This window comes from Phyllobates terribilis, unplaced genomic scaffold (assembly GCF_046119375.1).
Source record: "Phyllobates terribilis strain yellow unplaced genomic scaffold, ASM4611937v1 Scaffold_25__1_contigs__length_18738178, whole genome shotgun sequence".
Classification (NCBI taxonomy): domain Eukaryota; kingdom Metazoa; phylum Chordata; class Amphibia; order Anura; family Dendrobatidae; genus Phyllobates; species Phyllobates terribilis.
Genome location: NW_027362785.1, coordinates 13,776,223 through 13,790,017, shown reverse-complemented (window position 1 = coordinate 13,790,017; position 13,795 = coordinate 13,776,223). Strand labels below are relative to the sequence as shown.

Below are 13,795 nucleotides of genomic sequence, written 5' to 3'. Positions count from 1 at the left end.
ACTAGAGATCAGCGGTGACATCACTGAGAATGCCTCCTATCCATCACCAGAGATCAGCAGTGACATCACTGAGAATGCCGCCTATCCATCACCAGAGATCAGCGGTGACATCACTGAGAATGCCGCCTATCCATCACCAGAGATCAGCGGTGACATCACTGAGAATGCCACCTATCCATCACTAGAGATCAGCGGTGACATCACTGAGAATGCCGCCTATCCATCACTAGAGATCAGCGGTGACATCACTGAGAATGCCTCCTATCCATCACCAGAGATCAGCGGTGACATCACTGAGAATGCCTCCTATCCATCACCAGAGATCAGCGGTGACATCACTGAGAATGCCGCCTATCCATCACTAGAGATCAGCGGTGACATCACTGAGAATGCCACCTATCCATCACCAGAGATCAGAGGTGACATCACTGAGAATGCCGCCTATCCATCACTAGAGATCAGTGGTGACATCACTGAGAATGCCTCCTATCCATCACCAGAGATCAGCGGTGACATCACTGAGAATGCCTCCTATCCATCACCAGAGATCAGTGGTGACATCACTGAGAATGCCTCCTATCCATCACCAGAGATCAGCGGTGACATCACTGAGAATGCCGCCTATCCATCACCAGAGATCAGCGGTGACATCACTGAGAATGCCTCCTATCCATCACCAGAGATCAGCGGTGACATCACTGAGAATGCCGCCTATCCATCACTAGAGATCAGCGGTGACATCACTGAGAATGCCTCCTATCCATCACCAGAGATCAGCGGTGACATCACTGAGAATGCCGCCTATCCATCACTAGAGATCAGTGGTGACATCACTGAGAATGCCTCCTATCCATCACCAGAGATCAGCGGTGACATCACTGAGAATGCCTCCTATCCATCACTAGAGATCAGCGGTGACATCACTGAGAATGCCTCCTATCCATCACCAGAGATCAGCGGTGACATCACTGAGAATGCCGCCTATCCATCACCAGAGATCAGCGGTGACATCACTGAGAATGCCACCTATCCATCACTAGAGATCAGCGGTGACATCACTGAGAATGCCGCCTATCCATCACTAGAGATCAGCGGTGACATCACTGAGAATGCCTCCTATCCATCACCAGAGATCAGCGGTGACATCACTGAGAATGCCTCCTATCCATCACTAGAGATCAGTGGTGACATCACTGAGAATGCCTCCTATCCATCACTAGAGATCAGAGGTGACATCACTGAGAATGCCGCCTATCCATCACCAGAGATCAGCGGTGACATCACTGAGAATGCCTCCTATCCATCACCAGAGATCAGCAGTGACATCACTGAGAATGCCGCCTATCCATCACCAGAGATCAGAGGTGACATCACTGAGAATGCCTCCTATCCATCACTAGAGATCAGCGGTGACATCACTGAGAATGCCGCCTATCCATCACCAGAGATCAGCGGTGACATCACTGAGAATGCCTCCTATCCATCACCAGAGATCAGCAGTGACATCACTGAGAATGCCGCCTATCCATCACCAGAGATCAGAGGTGACATCACTGAGAATGCCTCCTATCCATCACCAGAGATCAGCGGTGACATCACTGAGAATGCCGCCTAGGCTCGGGGTCGCCGCTCCTCACGTTCTCTGCAGGTAAAACAATCTCTGGGTTTGAGGCGACAGCAGAGCGCGGAAAGGAAGGGGCCGCTAATGTACACCGGCCACCAACTGCAGCGTTCTAGGAGGCTGCCATCAGTCACATGATGATGGGGGGGGTAACATTGCACTGATACTGGGGTCCCGGTCCACTGTCATCCCTTATTAGGGGCGGCCACGGTCTCTGCTCAGTGTCTGCAGTCGGTGTCGTGCAGGAATCCGGCTCCGCACAATGTCAGACGTCAGCTCTATATACACTGGAGACTGTTATGTTCTGCAACCTAGGACTAAGGAACAGGAGGGAAAAGCTGTCCCTGCACTGAGACTCAGCTTTACCCTACGCTGGGGCGAGTGCCCTATTCCTTATGAATAGCCCCACCGACACTCCTGCACTGAACTCAAACGAAGACCTGTAGGAAAGGGAAAGGGGTCCCTAAAAGATCTAAGGACTGGGAGCAAAAGCAGGAGACCTCCTAACAGAAACAAAAATAAAAAGGAAACAAAACTGGTGGAACAAGAAGTCCCAGGATAACAATAGTCCAAAACAAGAAAGAACTAAACAAGGCTACTTAGCCAGAGCACAAGCGTTACAACACTGATGTTCAACAAGGAATGGGAGACAGGTGCTGAGTAATAAAGAGTGCAGAGATCACGTGACCAAGACACCCAGCACCAGAGGAAAAGACTAGAAGCCAGCAAACCACAACAAGATGGCCGATAGCAAAACAACAGATTCTAACAGACAACACGCAGAACATTCCTGCAGAGCGGCTACAGCTTACTTGTATTCTGAGAGGCTAGAGATGAGCCTTACACAGTGGCGCCCCCTGCGTGTATACTGCACGCTCCGGACTAGCAGTGGGGCAAGCTGACTTGTTGCTTTGCAGTTAGCTCTCAGGCTCTCATACGTCCCTGCTGACAGTCTGAACAGCAGCGCTGCGCACACTCCTCGCTGTATTAAGAGGAGACATTTCCCACAATGCAGTCACTGCTGACAAATCTAGGTCACAACAGGTCGAATGTGAACGCAGCCTTAGATGTGACTGCTGGATATTGCAGAATTGTGATCGCAGCTCTGGGGAATAAGACAGTCTACCAGTTCCTCAGTGTCAGCAGGGCGCTGTTGGAGCGGCACTTTGTGATGTTAGCGGAGCGCTCCAATTGGAAAATGGTGCAGTCCTTACAGTATTTCTCAGATAACAGTCACTCCCACATACCTGCCATGGTGACCTCAGATTGGAGCTGGTCAAATCGGATGTGGCTAGGTCCCCCAAAAAAATGATGATATCTCCAACCTTTGAATATCTGCCCCGCTGGAGGTCCCAGGCAGGAGATACTAATGCCATATTTTGGACACATGGCATATATAAATCCATCGGGTCAATATTAATTTGGGGCTGAAGCGCAGACCGCATGGCGATGCAAGTAAACGTGTTACGTTCGCCACGTCGTCGAAAATATATGTCTCCTATAACAGAGGCCAAGCCACTCACAAAAAAAAAATCCAATATTCATAACGGGAAGCCGGTGCCAGAGCATCTGCCATTTTTGGCTATTTGTGACTTTGAACAGAGGAAACTTATTTCCACAGGTGAAGAAAGTCTCACCCCCCAGCCTGTTGTACAGACGTTGTAAGAACTTCCTGTCTGCTCTCCATCAGACAACCGTCACGGGTGTGTCAGACAGTCGCCCTACAGTTGGTTGCAGAAGATCTCTTCGTTTGGCATTACCGACACCTTTTTAGATCTGTATCACTCTAGAACCCAGCGGCTACCTCCCTCCTGCTAATTGACACCCAGGCCTGGCTGTTTAAATACTTTCTGTTTGCTACAGGGAGGTGCCGGTGATATTCACATGTACCCTGGTGAAGGCTTGGAGCTATTGCAGTCTGCTTACATCCTCTCTGGTGTTAGGAGGACGTGTGGTGTAATCTCTCTGAAGTCGGCGTAAGCCAAGTTACTTTCCCCCGTGTTTGTCTCCCTTGTTGTGTATAGTTGTTAGTGGGGACTGACCAGTTCTCATCCCCTCCTTCCCTACCCAGGGCCAAGCTCTAGGGAAATACAGGGTTTAGGTTCCTGTGCGGCGATTGGTGAGGAACCAATATAGGGACGGTAGGGGAGACAGGGTGATATCAGATCAGCCTAGGAGGTCTCCACTCCCCTTTCCCTAGTGTCTCGGCTCCCTTCCCCTAAGTCTTTCCTACAGCTTGTGTGAAAAAAAAAAAAAAAAAAGACTTGGGTTTGTCTGTTTTGTTTTTTTTCGGGCGTGTTTTTCTTTCCCCCTTTCTCCCTTGGTATGGGTCCAGTTGCAGAGCGACTGCGCAGGCTGTCTCTGGAGGTGTCTGGCCTCCGCTGTGAGGTTCAGCAGCAGCAGCGGTTACAGGTCACCAATGTGGGGGTCTCTGCAGGAAGGCCTGTCCAGCCTGAACCCAAGGTCGCCCTCCCGGACAGGTTTTCAGGAGGTAGGGACAAGTTTTTTGTGTTCAAGGAGGCCTGCGAACTCTACTTTAAACTTCATCCTTACTCCTCCGGTAATGAGGAGCTACGGGTTGGTATTGTGATCTCTCTACTGCAGGGAGATCCTCAGTCCTGGGCGTCTTCCTTACCGCAGGACTCGGTTTGTCCTGATAGCAGAGGTGGTGCTAGAGAGCAAAACCAAGAAAATTTCTGTGTTTGTAGACAGTGTAGCCGGAGTGAGGATGGTCGATGGTGAGTTTGTGAGAATTCATGATCTTGCTTGCTGTGCTTTAGCTGAACCTATTTCCATCGACTCGGCGCCACTTGCATAGAAAGCATTTACTCAGACGGTACATAATGTAAAACTGAGGGTGGTGTTAGTTCATTGTGAGATAATCCCTTGCTATGTCCTGGACAATCTTCCCACACCGATTGTTTTGGGTCTACCCTGGTTGGTGAAACATAATCCATTGGTGGATTGGCAAACCGGGGAGATTATTGCCATGAGAACTGTTTAGATATCTCCCTTGCCACTGTCTCTACGGAAATATTACCTGCTTTTCTGTCTGGTTTTGAGGACGCTTTTTCTGAGAGGGGGTGTCAGGATTTGCCTCCTCATCGTGCATATGACTGTCCTATTAACCTGACCCCCGAAGCTAAACTACCGAAGTCCAGATTGTATAATCTCTCTGTCCCTCAGAGACAAGCCATGAAGGATTTCATTTCGGAGAGTCTGGAGAAGGGACACATCAGACCCTCATCTTCGCCCGTGGCGGCAGGGTTCTTCTTTGTGAAGAAAAAAAGATGGCGGTCTACGTCCCTGATTAGATTTCCGGGAATTAAATCAAATTACCCTCCGTGATCCATACCCTCTTCCTCTGATTCCAGATTTGTTCAGCCAGGTTGTGGGAGCTAAGGTGGTCTCCAAGATGGATTTAAGGGGAGCCGACAACCTGGGTAGAATCCCAGCCCTTTATTGTGGAGGTCGATGCTTCGGATGTCGGGGTTGGGGCTGTGTTCTCTCAGGGTCCGGCCCCTGGTAAATGGCGTCCATGCGCTTTCTTTTCTAAAAAATTATCTTCGGCTGAGAGGAATTATGACGTTGGGTAATAGGGAACTTTTGGCGATCAAATTGGCGTTGGAGGAATGGTGACATTGGTTGGAGGGGGACGTGCCGAGCGTGCGTCGGGGGGACGTGCCGAGCGTGCGTCGGGGGGACGTGCCGAGCGTGCGTCAGGGGGGGACGTGCCGAGCGTGCGTCAGGGGGGGACGTGCCGAGCGTGCGTCAGGGGGGGACGTGCCGAGCGTGCGTCAGGGGGGGACGTGCCGAGCGTGCGTCAGGGGGGGACGTGCCGAGCGTGCGTCAGGGGGGGACGTGCCGAGCGTGCGTCGGGGGGGGACGTGCCGAGCGTGCGTCGGGGGGGGACGTGCCGAGCGTGCGTCGGGGGGGGACGGGACACGCTGAGCGTATGGGGAGTACGGTGGAGACAATACTTATATAACGGTCAGCAGGCTGTGCAGGAGCAGCAGGATGTAGTGCTGCACACTTTTTGGGGCTGATTCCGCACAGAACTTCGAGTTACATCTTGGTTTTCCAGAGTCACGTACAATCCATAGGTCTGGATTAACTCTTCGCAGTCACGTGACCTTTGACCTTCTGCGCCATAGTGAGCAGCTGGACATGTCACTCACAATAACTATAAGCCTCATCAGCCGGATAATCTGAGGACGCGAGAAGCAGGGATAACACAGATTATCGCCCCGTAATCAGTGGCAGGCAGTGACATCATCAGCTCAGCGATGACATCACACAAGACCCAGTGAGGGGCGGGTTATCCTGGCAGATAATACAGGTGCAGCGATGACATCACAGCCGGACATTAGATGAGGAGCCGCCTCCAGCAGGTGGAGAGCACAGGACGCTGACTGCTCACCACTGAAAACACTACAACTCCCAGAACGCCACAGCCCGGCGACACGGCCGAGCCCACTGTGCTCTAGGCAATGCTGTGTGACACTACTACACCCAGCAGAGATCACAAGAGGTGACAGCTGAAGAGCAGATGCAGCAGCATTCAGTGATACATGGCTGGGTACACACAGCACTATGGCACCTGCAGCGACCAGAACCCCAGGCTCCGCACACACACTGCTCTGCACATACACTGCTCTGCTCTGCACACACACTGCTCTGCTCTGCTCTGCACACTGCTCTGCTCTGCACTGCACACACACTTCTCTGCACACACACTGCTCTGCTCTGCACACACACTGCTCTGCACACACACTGCTCTGCACACACACTGCTCTGCTCTGCACACTGCTCTGCTCTGCTCTGCACACACACTGCTCTGCTCTGCACACACACTGCTCTGCTCTGCTCTGCACACTGCTCTGCTCTGCACTGCACACACACTTCTCTGCACATACACTGCTCTGCTCTGCACACACACTGCTCTGCTCTGCACACACACTGCTCTGCACTGCACACACACTGCTCTGCACATACACTGCTCTGCTCTGCACACACACTGCTCTGCTCTGCACACACACTGCTCTGCACATACACTGCTCTGCTCTGCACACACACTGCTCTGCACTGCACACACACTGCTCTGCACATACACTGCTCTGCTCTGCACACACACTGCTCTGCTCTGCACACACACTGCTCTGCTCTGCACACTGCTCTGCTCTGCACACACACTGCTCTGCTCTGCACACACACTGCTCTGCTCTGCACACACACTGCTCTGCACACACATTGCTCTGCTCTGCACACACACTGCTCTGCTCTGCACACACACTGCTCTGCACACACACTGCTCTGCTCTGCACACACACTGCTCTGCACACACATTGCTCTGCTCTGCACACACTCTGCTCTGCTCTGCACACACATTGCTCTGCTCTGCACACACATTGCTCTGCTCTGCACACACTCTGCTCTGCTCTGCACACACATTGCTCTGCTCTGCACACACTCTGCTCTGCTCTGCTCTGCACACACACACTGCTCTGCTCTGCACACACACTGCTCTGCTCTGCACACACTCTGCTCTGCTCTGCACACACTCTGCTCTGCTCTGCTCTGCACACACACACTGCTCTGCTCTGCACACACACTGCTCTGCTCTGCACACACTCTGCTCTGCTCTGCACACACACTGCTCTGCTCTGCACACACACTGCTCTGCTCTGCTCTGCACACTGCTCTGCTCTGCTCTGCTCTGCACACACACACTGCTCTGCTCTGCACACACACTGCTCTGCTCTGCACACACTCTGCTCTGCTCTGCACACACTCTGCTCTGCTCTGCTCTGCACACACACACTGCTCTGCTCTGCACACACACTGCTCTGCTCTGCACACACTCTGCTCTGCTCTGCTCTGCACACACACACTGCTCTGCTCTGCACACACACTGCTCTGCTCTGCACACACACTGCTCTGCTCTGCTCTGCACACACACTGCTCTGCTCTGCACACACACTGCTCTGCTCTGCACACACACTGCTCTGCTCTGCACTGCACACACACTGCTCTGCACACACACTGCTCTGCTCTGCACACACACTGCTCTGCTCTGCACACACACTGCTCTGCTCTGCACACACACTGCTCTGCACACACACTGCTCTCCTCTGCACACACTCTGCTCTGCTCTGCTCTGCACACACACACTGCTCTGCTCTGCTCTGCTGTGCTGTGCTGTGCTGTGCAGCGCTTACCCTCTTGAGGAACGCCATCCTGGGCCGGTAGTGCTGGCCTTGGTCCAGGTGCTTCACCGTCATGTTTGCGGCTGAACAGACAGATCCACAGACAGCAGCAGCCGCAGACACAGGTTGTATAGCCTCCGCGGGCTCCTCCCCTCACACCTGTCACTCACACGCTACAGCCAATCAGCACCCGCCTGAGAATAAAAACATTCAGGAGCAGCACTACCGCTAACAGCCACAAGAGGGAGCGCGTGCTGCACAGGAATCACTGACATGATGATAACCAGAGACTGAAAATATTATTATTATTATTATTATTTATTATTATAGCGCCATTTATTCCATGGCGCTTTACATGTGATAGGGATATACATAACAAAAGCATTTACATAATCTTAACAAAACGAGTCAGCGACTGGTACAGGAGGAGCGAGGACCCTGCCCGCGAGGGCTCACAGTCTACAAGGGATGGGTGAGGATACAGTAGGTGAGGGTAGAGCTGGTCGTGGAGCGGTATGGTGGAGCGAGGACCCTGCCCCCGAGGGCTCACAGTCTACAAGGGATGGGTGAGTATACAGTAGGTGAGGGTAGAGCTGGTCGTGCAGCGGTATGGTGGAGCGAGGACCCTGCCCGCGAGGGCTCACAATCTACAGGGGATGGGTGAGAATACAGTAGGTGAGGGTAGAGCTGGTCGTACAGCGGTATGGTGGAGCGAGGACCCTGCCCCCGAGTGCTCACAATCTACAAGGGATGGGTGAGGATACAGTAGGTGAGGGTAGAGCTGGTCGTACAGTGGTATGGTGGGGCGAGGACCCTGCCCGCGAGGGCTCACAGTCTACAAGGGATGGGTGAGGATACAGTAGGTGAGGGTAGAGCTGGTCGTACAGCGGTATGGTGGAGCGAGGACCCTGCCCGCGAGGGCTCACAGTCTACAAGGGATGGGTGAGGATTCAGGAGGTGGGGGTAGAGCTGGTCGTGCAGCGGTATGGTGGAGCGAGGACCCTGCCCGCGAGGGCTCACAGTCTACAAGGGATGGGTGAGGATACAGTAGGTGAGGGTAGAGCTGGTCGTGGAGCGGTATGGTGGAGCGAGGACCCTGCCTGCGAGGACTCACAGTCTACAAGGGATGGGTGAGGATACAGTAGGTGAGGGTAGAGCTGGTCGTGCAGCGGTATGGTGGAGCGAGGACCCTGCCCGCGAGGGCTGACAGTCTACAAGGGATGGGTGAGGATACAGTAGGTGAGGGTAGAGCTGGTCGTGCAGCGGTATGGTGGAGCGAGGACCCTGCCCACGAGGGCTCACAGTCTACAAGGGATGGGTGAGGATACAGTAGGTGAGGGTAGAGCTGGTCGTGCAGCGGTATGGTGGAGCGAGGACCCTGCCCACGAGGGCTCACAGTCTACAAGGGATGGGTGAGGATACAGTAGGTGAGGGTAGAGCTGGTCGTGCAGCGGTATGGTGGAGCGAGGACCCTGCCCACGAGGGCTCACAGTCTACAAGGGATGGGTGAGGATACAGTAGGTGAGGGTAGAGCTGGTCGTGGAGCGGTATGGTGGAGCGAGGACCCTGCCTGCGAGGACTCACAGTCTACAAGGGATGGGTGAGAATACAGTAGGTGAGGGTAGAGCTGGTCGTGGAGCGGTATGGTGGAGCGAGGACCCTGCCCGCGAGGGCTCACAGTCTACAAGGGATGGGTGAGGATACAGTAGGTGAGGGTATAGCTGGTCGTGCAGCGGTATGGTGGAGCGAGGACCCTGCCTGCGAGGACTCACAGTCTACAAGGGATGGGTGAGGATACAGTAGGTGAGGGTAGAGCTGGTCGTACAGCGGTATGGTGGAGCGAGGACCCTGCCCGCGAGGGCTCACAGTCTACAAGGGATGGGTGAGGATACAGTAGGTGAGGGTACAGCTGGTCGTGCAGCGGTATGGTGGAGCGAGGACCCTGCCCGCGAGGGCTCACAGTCTACAAGGGATGGGTGAGGATACAGTAGGTGAGGGTAGAGCTGGTCGTGCAGTGGTATGGTGGAGAGAGGACCCTGCCCGCGAGGGCTCACAGTCTACAAGGGATGGGTGAGGATACAGTAGGTGAGGGTAGAGCTGGTCGTACAGTGGTATGGTGGGGCGAGGACCCTGCCCGCGAGGGCTCACAGTCTACAAGGGATGGGTGAGGATACAGTAGGTGAGGGTAGAGCTGGTCGTGCAGTGGTATGGTGGAGAGAGGATCCTGCCCCCGAGGGCTCACAGTCTACAAGGGATGGGTGAGGATACAGTAGGTGAGGGTAGAGCTGGTCATGCGGCGGTGGTTACTGCAGGATGTAGGCTTGTCGGAAGAGGTGGGTCTTCAGGTTCCTTTTGAAGGTTTCCACGGTCGGCGAGAGTCTGATATGTTGGGGTAGAGAGTTCCATAGTAGGGGGAAGCACGGGAGAAATGTTGTATACGGTTGTGGGAGGAGGAGATAAGAGGGGAGTAGAGAAGGAGATCTTGTGAGGATCGGAGGTTGCGTGCAGGTAAGTACCGGGAGACTAGGTCACAGATGTATGGAGGAGACAGGTTGTGGATGGCTTTGTATGTCATGGTTAGAGTTTTGAACTGAATTCTCTGGGCAATGGGGAGTCAGTGAAGGGACTGACAGAGAGGAGAGGCCGGGGAATAGCGGGGGGACAGGTGGATTAGTCGAGCAGCAGAGTTTAGGATAGATTGGAGGGGTGCAAGAGTGTTGGAAGGGAGGCTACAGAGCAGGAGGTTGCAGTAGTCGAGGTGGGAGATGATGAGGGCGTGCACTAGTGTTTTTGCAGATTCATGGTTGAGGAATGTGCGGATCCGGGAGATGTTTTTGAGTTGGAGTCGGCAGGAGGTGGAAAGGGCTTGGATATGTGGCTTGAAGGAGAGATCAGAGTCCAGGGTTACCCCAAGGCAGCGAGCTTGAGGGACTGGGGAGCGTGAAGAGCCATTGACGTTGATAGATAGGTCAGATGGGGGGGTTGAATGAGAGGGTGGAAAGATGATGAACTCTGTTTTATCCATGTTGAGTTTTAGAAACCTGTCGGAGAAGAAGTATGAGATGGCGGACAGACATTGTGGGATTCTGGTTAGTAGGGAGGAGATATCAGGTCCAGAGAGGTGGATCTGTGTGTCATCAGCATAGAGGTGATAATGAAAGCTATAGGACTCTATGAGCTGTCCCAGGCCGAAGGTGTAGATGGAGAAGAGCAGAGGTCCTAGAAGTGAACCTTGGGGGACACCGACAGATAGGGGGCGAGATGAGGAGGTGGTGTGTGAGTGGAAGACACTGAATGTCCTGTCTGTTAAGTATGAGGAGATCCAAGATAGAGCCAAGTCTGTGATGCCAAGAGATGAGAGAATCTGGAGTAAGAGGGAATGGTCCACTGTGTCAAAGGCAGATGACAGGTCCAGAAGGAGGAGGATGGAGTAGTGTTGCTTGGATTTGGCGGTTAGTAGGTCGTTGGTGACTTTGGTCAGGGCAGTTTCAGTGGAGTGATGCGGTCGGAAGCCAGATTGTAGACGGTCGAAGAGGGAGCAGGAGGAGAGGTGGGAGGACAGTTCAAGGTGGACATGTTGTTCTAGAAGTTTTGAGGCAAAGGGGAGAAGTGATATGGGGCGGTAGCTGGTCAGAGAGGAAGGGTCAAGGGAGGGCTTTTTGAGGATGGGTGTGATCGAGGCATGTTTGAAACATGAGGGGAAGACTCCGGTTGTTAGTGATAGATTGAAGAGGTGGGTTAGGGTTGGGATGAAGACTGTGGTAAGGTTAGTGATGAGGTGGGATGGGATTGGGTCAAGTTCGCAGGTGGTGAGGTGTGATTTGGAGAGTAAAGAGGAGACTTGACCTTCTGTAATGGTGGAGAAGTGGGGTTTGGAGGAGGATGGTTGAGTAGATATGAGGAGGGGTTGTGTGGACTTTAGGCCAAGGTTTTGTCTGATGGTGTCAATCTTCTGTTTGAAGAATGAGGCAAAGTCGTCGGCTGAGATGAGAGAAGAGGGAGGAGGTGCTGGGGGATGAAGGAGAGAGTTGAAAGTGTTAAATAGCTGTTTAGGGTTGTGAGATAGGGAGGATATGAGAGATGAGAAGTAGGTTTGTTTTGCTGTAGTGAGTGCGGACTTGAAATTAGTGAGGGATTGCTTGAATGCGATGAAGTGCTGGATGGAGTGAGACCTTTTCCATCTCCGCTCTGCAACCCTGGAGGCCCGGCGCAGTTCTTTGGTAAGTTTAGTGTGCCAGGGTTGCCTGTTGATTGTGCGAGCTTTGGTGTGTGTGAGAGGGGCGATCGAGTCTAGAGCTGCAGCTATTGTGGTGTTATATGAAGCAGCAGCAACGTCTGCATCGTGCAAGGAATTTATGTCTGTGAGAGGAAGGAGGGATTCAGAGAGAGAGTGTAGGTCAAGGTGTTTGAGATTTCTGCGAGGGTGTGTGAGTTTGTGGAGTGGGGATTGTGCACCCGGAGAGGAGAGGGTAGAGAATGTGAGTAGGTTGTGGTCAGACAGAGGGAGAGGAGAGTTAGAGAGGTTAGATAGGGAACAGAGGCGGGTGAAGATGAGGTCCAGAGTGTGGCCATCTTTGTGGGTGGGTGTGGAAGACCATTGAGTGAGTCCAAAGGAGGAGGTGAGGGATAGGAGCTTAGAGACAGACGAGTGGGGAGTGTCAATGGGGATGTTGAAGTCACCCATTGTGATAGTGGGGATGTGAGTGGAAAGGAAGTGAAGCAGGCAGGTGGTGAAATGGTCTAAGAAGGTGGTGGCTTGCCCTGGGGGTCGGTAAACGAGGGCCAGTTGGAGGTTGGAGGGGTAATAGATGCGCACACAGTGCACCTCAAAAGAGGGGAGTGTAACGGAGGGTGGCAGTGGGGTTTGGGTGAAAGCGCAGAGTTGTGATAGGAGGAAACCTCCGCCTCCGCCATGTTTGCCATTGGGGCAGGGGGTGTGGGAAAGGTGGAATCCGCCATCTGAAAGGGCAGCTGGGGAGGCTGTGTCAGAGGGGATGAGGCATGTTTCAGTGATGGCGAGGAAGGAGAGTTTGTTTGTAATGAAAAGATATGTATCTAATCCTCTCCTGTGTGATACTGTCTGCTGAGCTGTGTATCTAATCCTCTCCTGTGTGATACTGTCTGCTGAGCCGTGTATCTAATCCTCTCCTGTGTGATACTGACTGCTGAGCTGTGTATCTAATCCTATCCTGTGTGATACTGTCTGCTGAGCCGTGTATCTAATCCTCTCCTGTGTGATACTGACTGCTGAGCTGTGTATCTAATCCTCTCCTGTGTGATACTGTCTGCTGAGCCGTGTATCTAATCCTATCCTGTGTGATACTGTCTGTTGAGCTGTGTATCTAATCCTCTCCTGTGTGATACTGTCTGCTGAGCCGTGTATCTAATCCTATCCTGTGTGATACTGTCTGCTGAGCTGTGTATCTAATCCTCTCCTGTGTGATACTGTCTGCTGAGCTGTGTATCTAATCCTCTCCTGTGTGATACTGTCTGCTGAGCTGTGTATCTAATCCTATCCTGTGTGATACTGTCTGCTGAGCCGTGTATCTAATCCTATCCTGTGTGATACTGTCTGCTGAGCTGTGTATCTAATCCTCTCCTGTGTGATACTGTCTGCTGAGCTGTGTATCTAATCCTATCCTGTGTGATACTCTCTGCTGAGCCGTGTATCTAATCCTCTCCTGTGTGATACTGTCTGCTGAGCCGTGTATCTAATCCTCTCCTGTGTGATACTGTCTGCTGAGCCGTGTATCTAATCCTCTCCTGTGTGATACTGTCTGCTGAGCCGTGTATCTAATCCTCTCCTGTGTGATACTGTCTGCTGAGCCGTGTATCTAATCCTCTCCTGTGTGATACTGACTGCTGAGCCGTGTATCTAATCCTATCCTGTGTGATACTGTCTGCTGAGCTGTGTATCTAATCCTCTCCTGTGTGATACTGTCTGCTGAGCCGTGTATCTAATCCCATC

General features: G+C 52.9%; 1 protein-coding gene across 1 annotated transcript in view; it reads right to left on the bottom strand.

The window, feature by feature from the left end:
* Positions 1-7,998, bottom strand: part of RGS9 (regulator of G protein signaling 9) — an 89,563-nt gene extending 81,565 nt beyond the window's left edge. Inside the window, exon 1 of the mRNA XM_073660352.1 lies at positions 7,840-7,998. Within this exon, the coding sequence (XP_073516453.1) occupies positions 7,840-7,902 (63 nt within the window). The 5' untranslated portion in view covers positions 7,903-7,998. The remainder of the gene's footprint in view (positions 1-7,839) is intronic.
* Between the last annotated feature and the right edge of the window lie 5,797 nt (positions 7,999-13,795).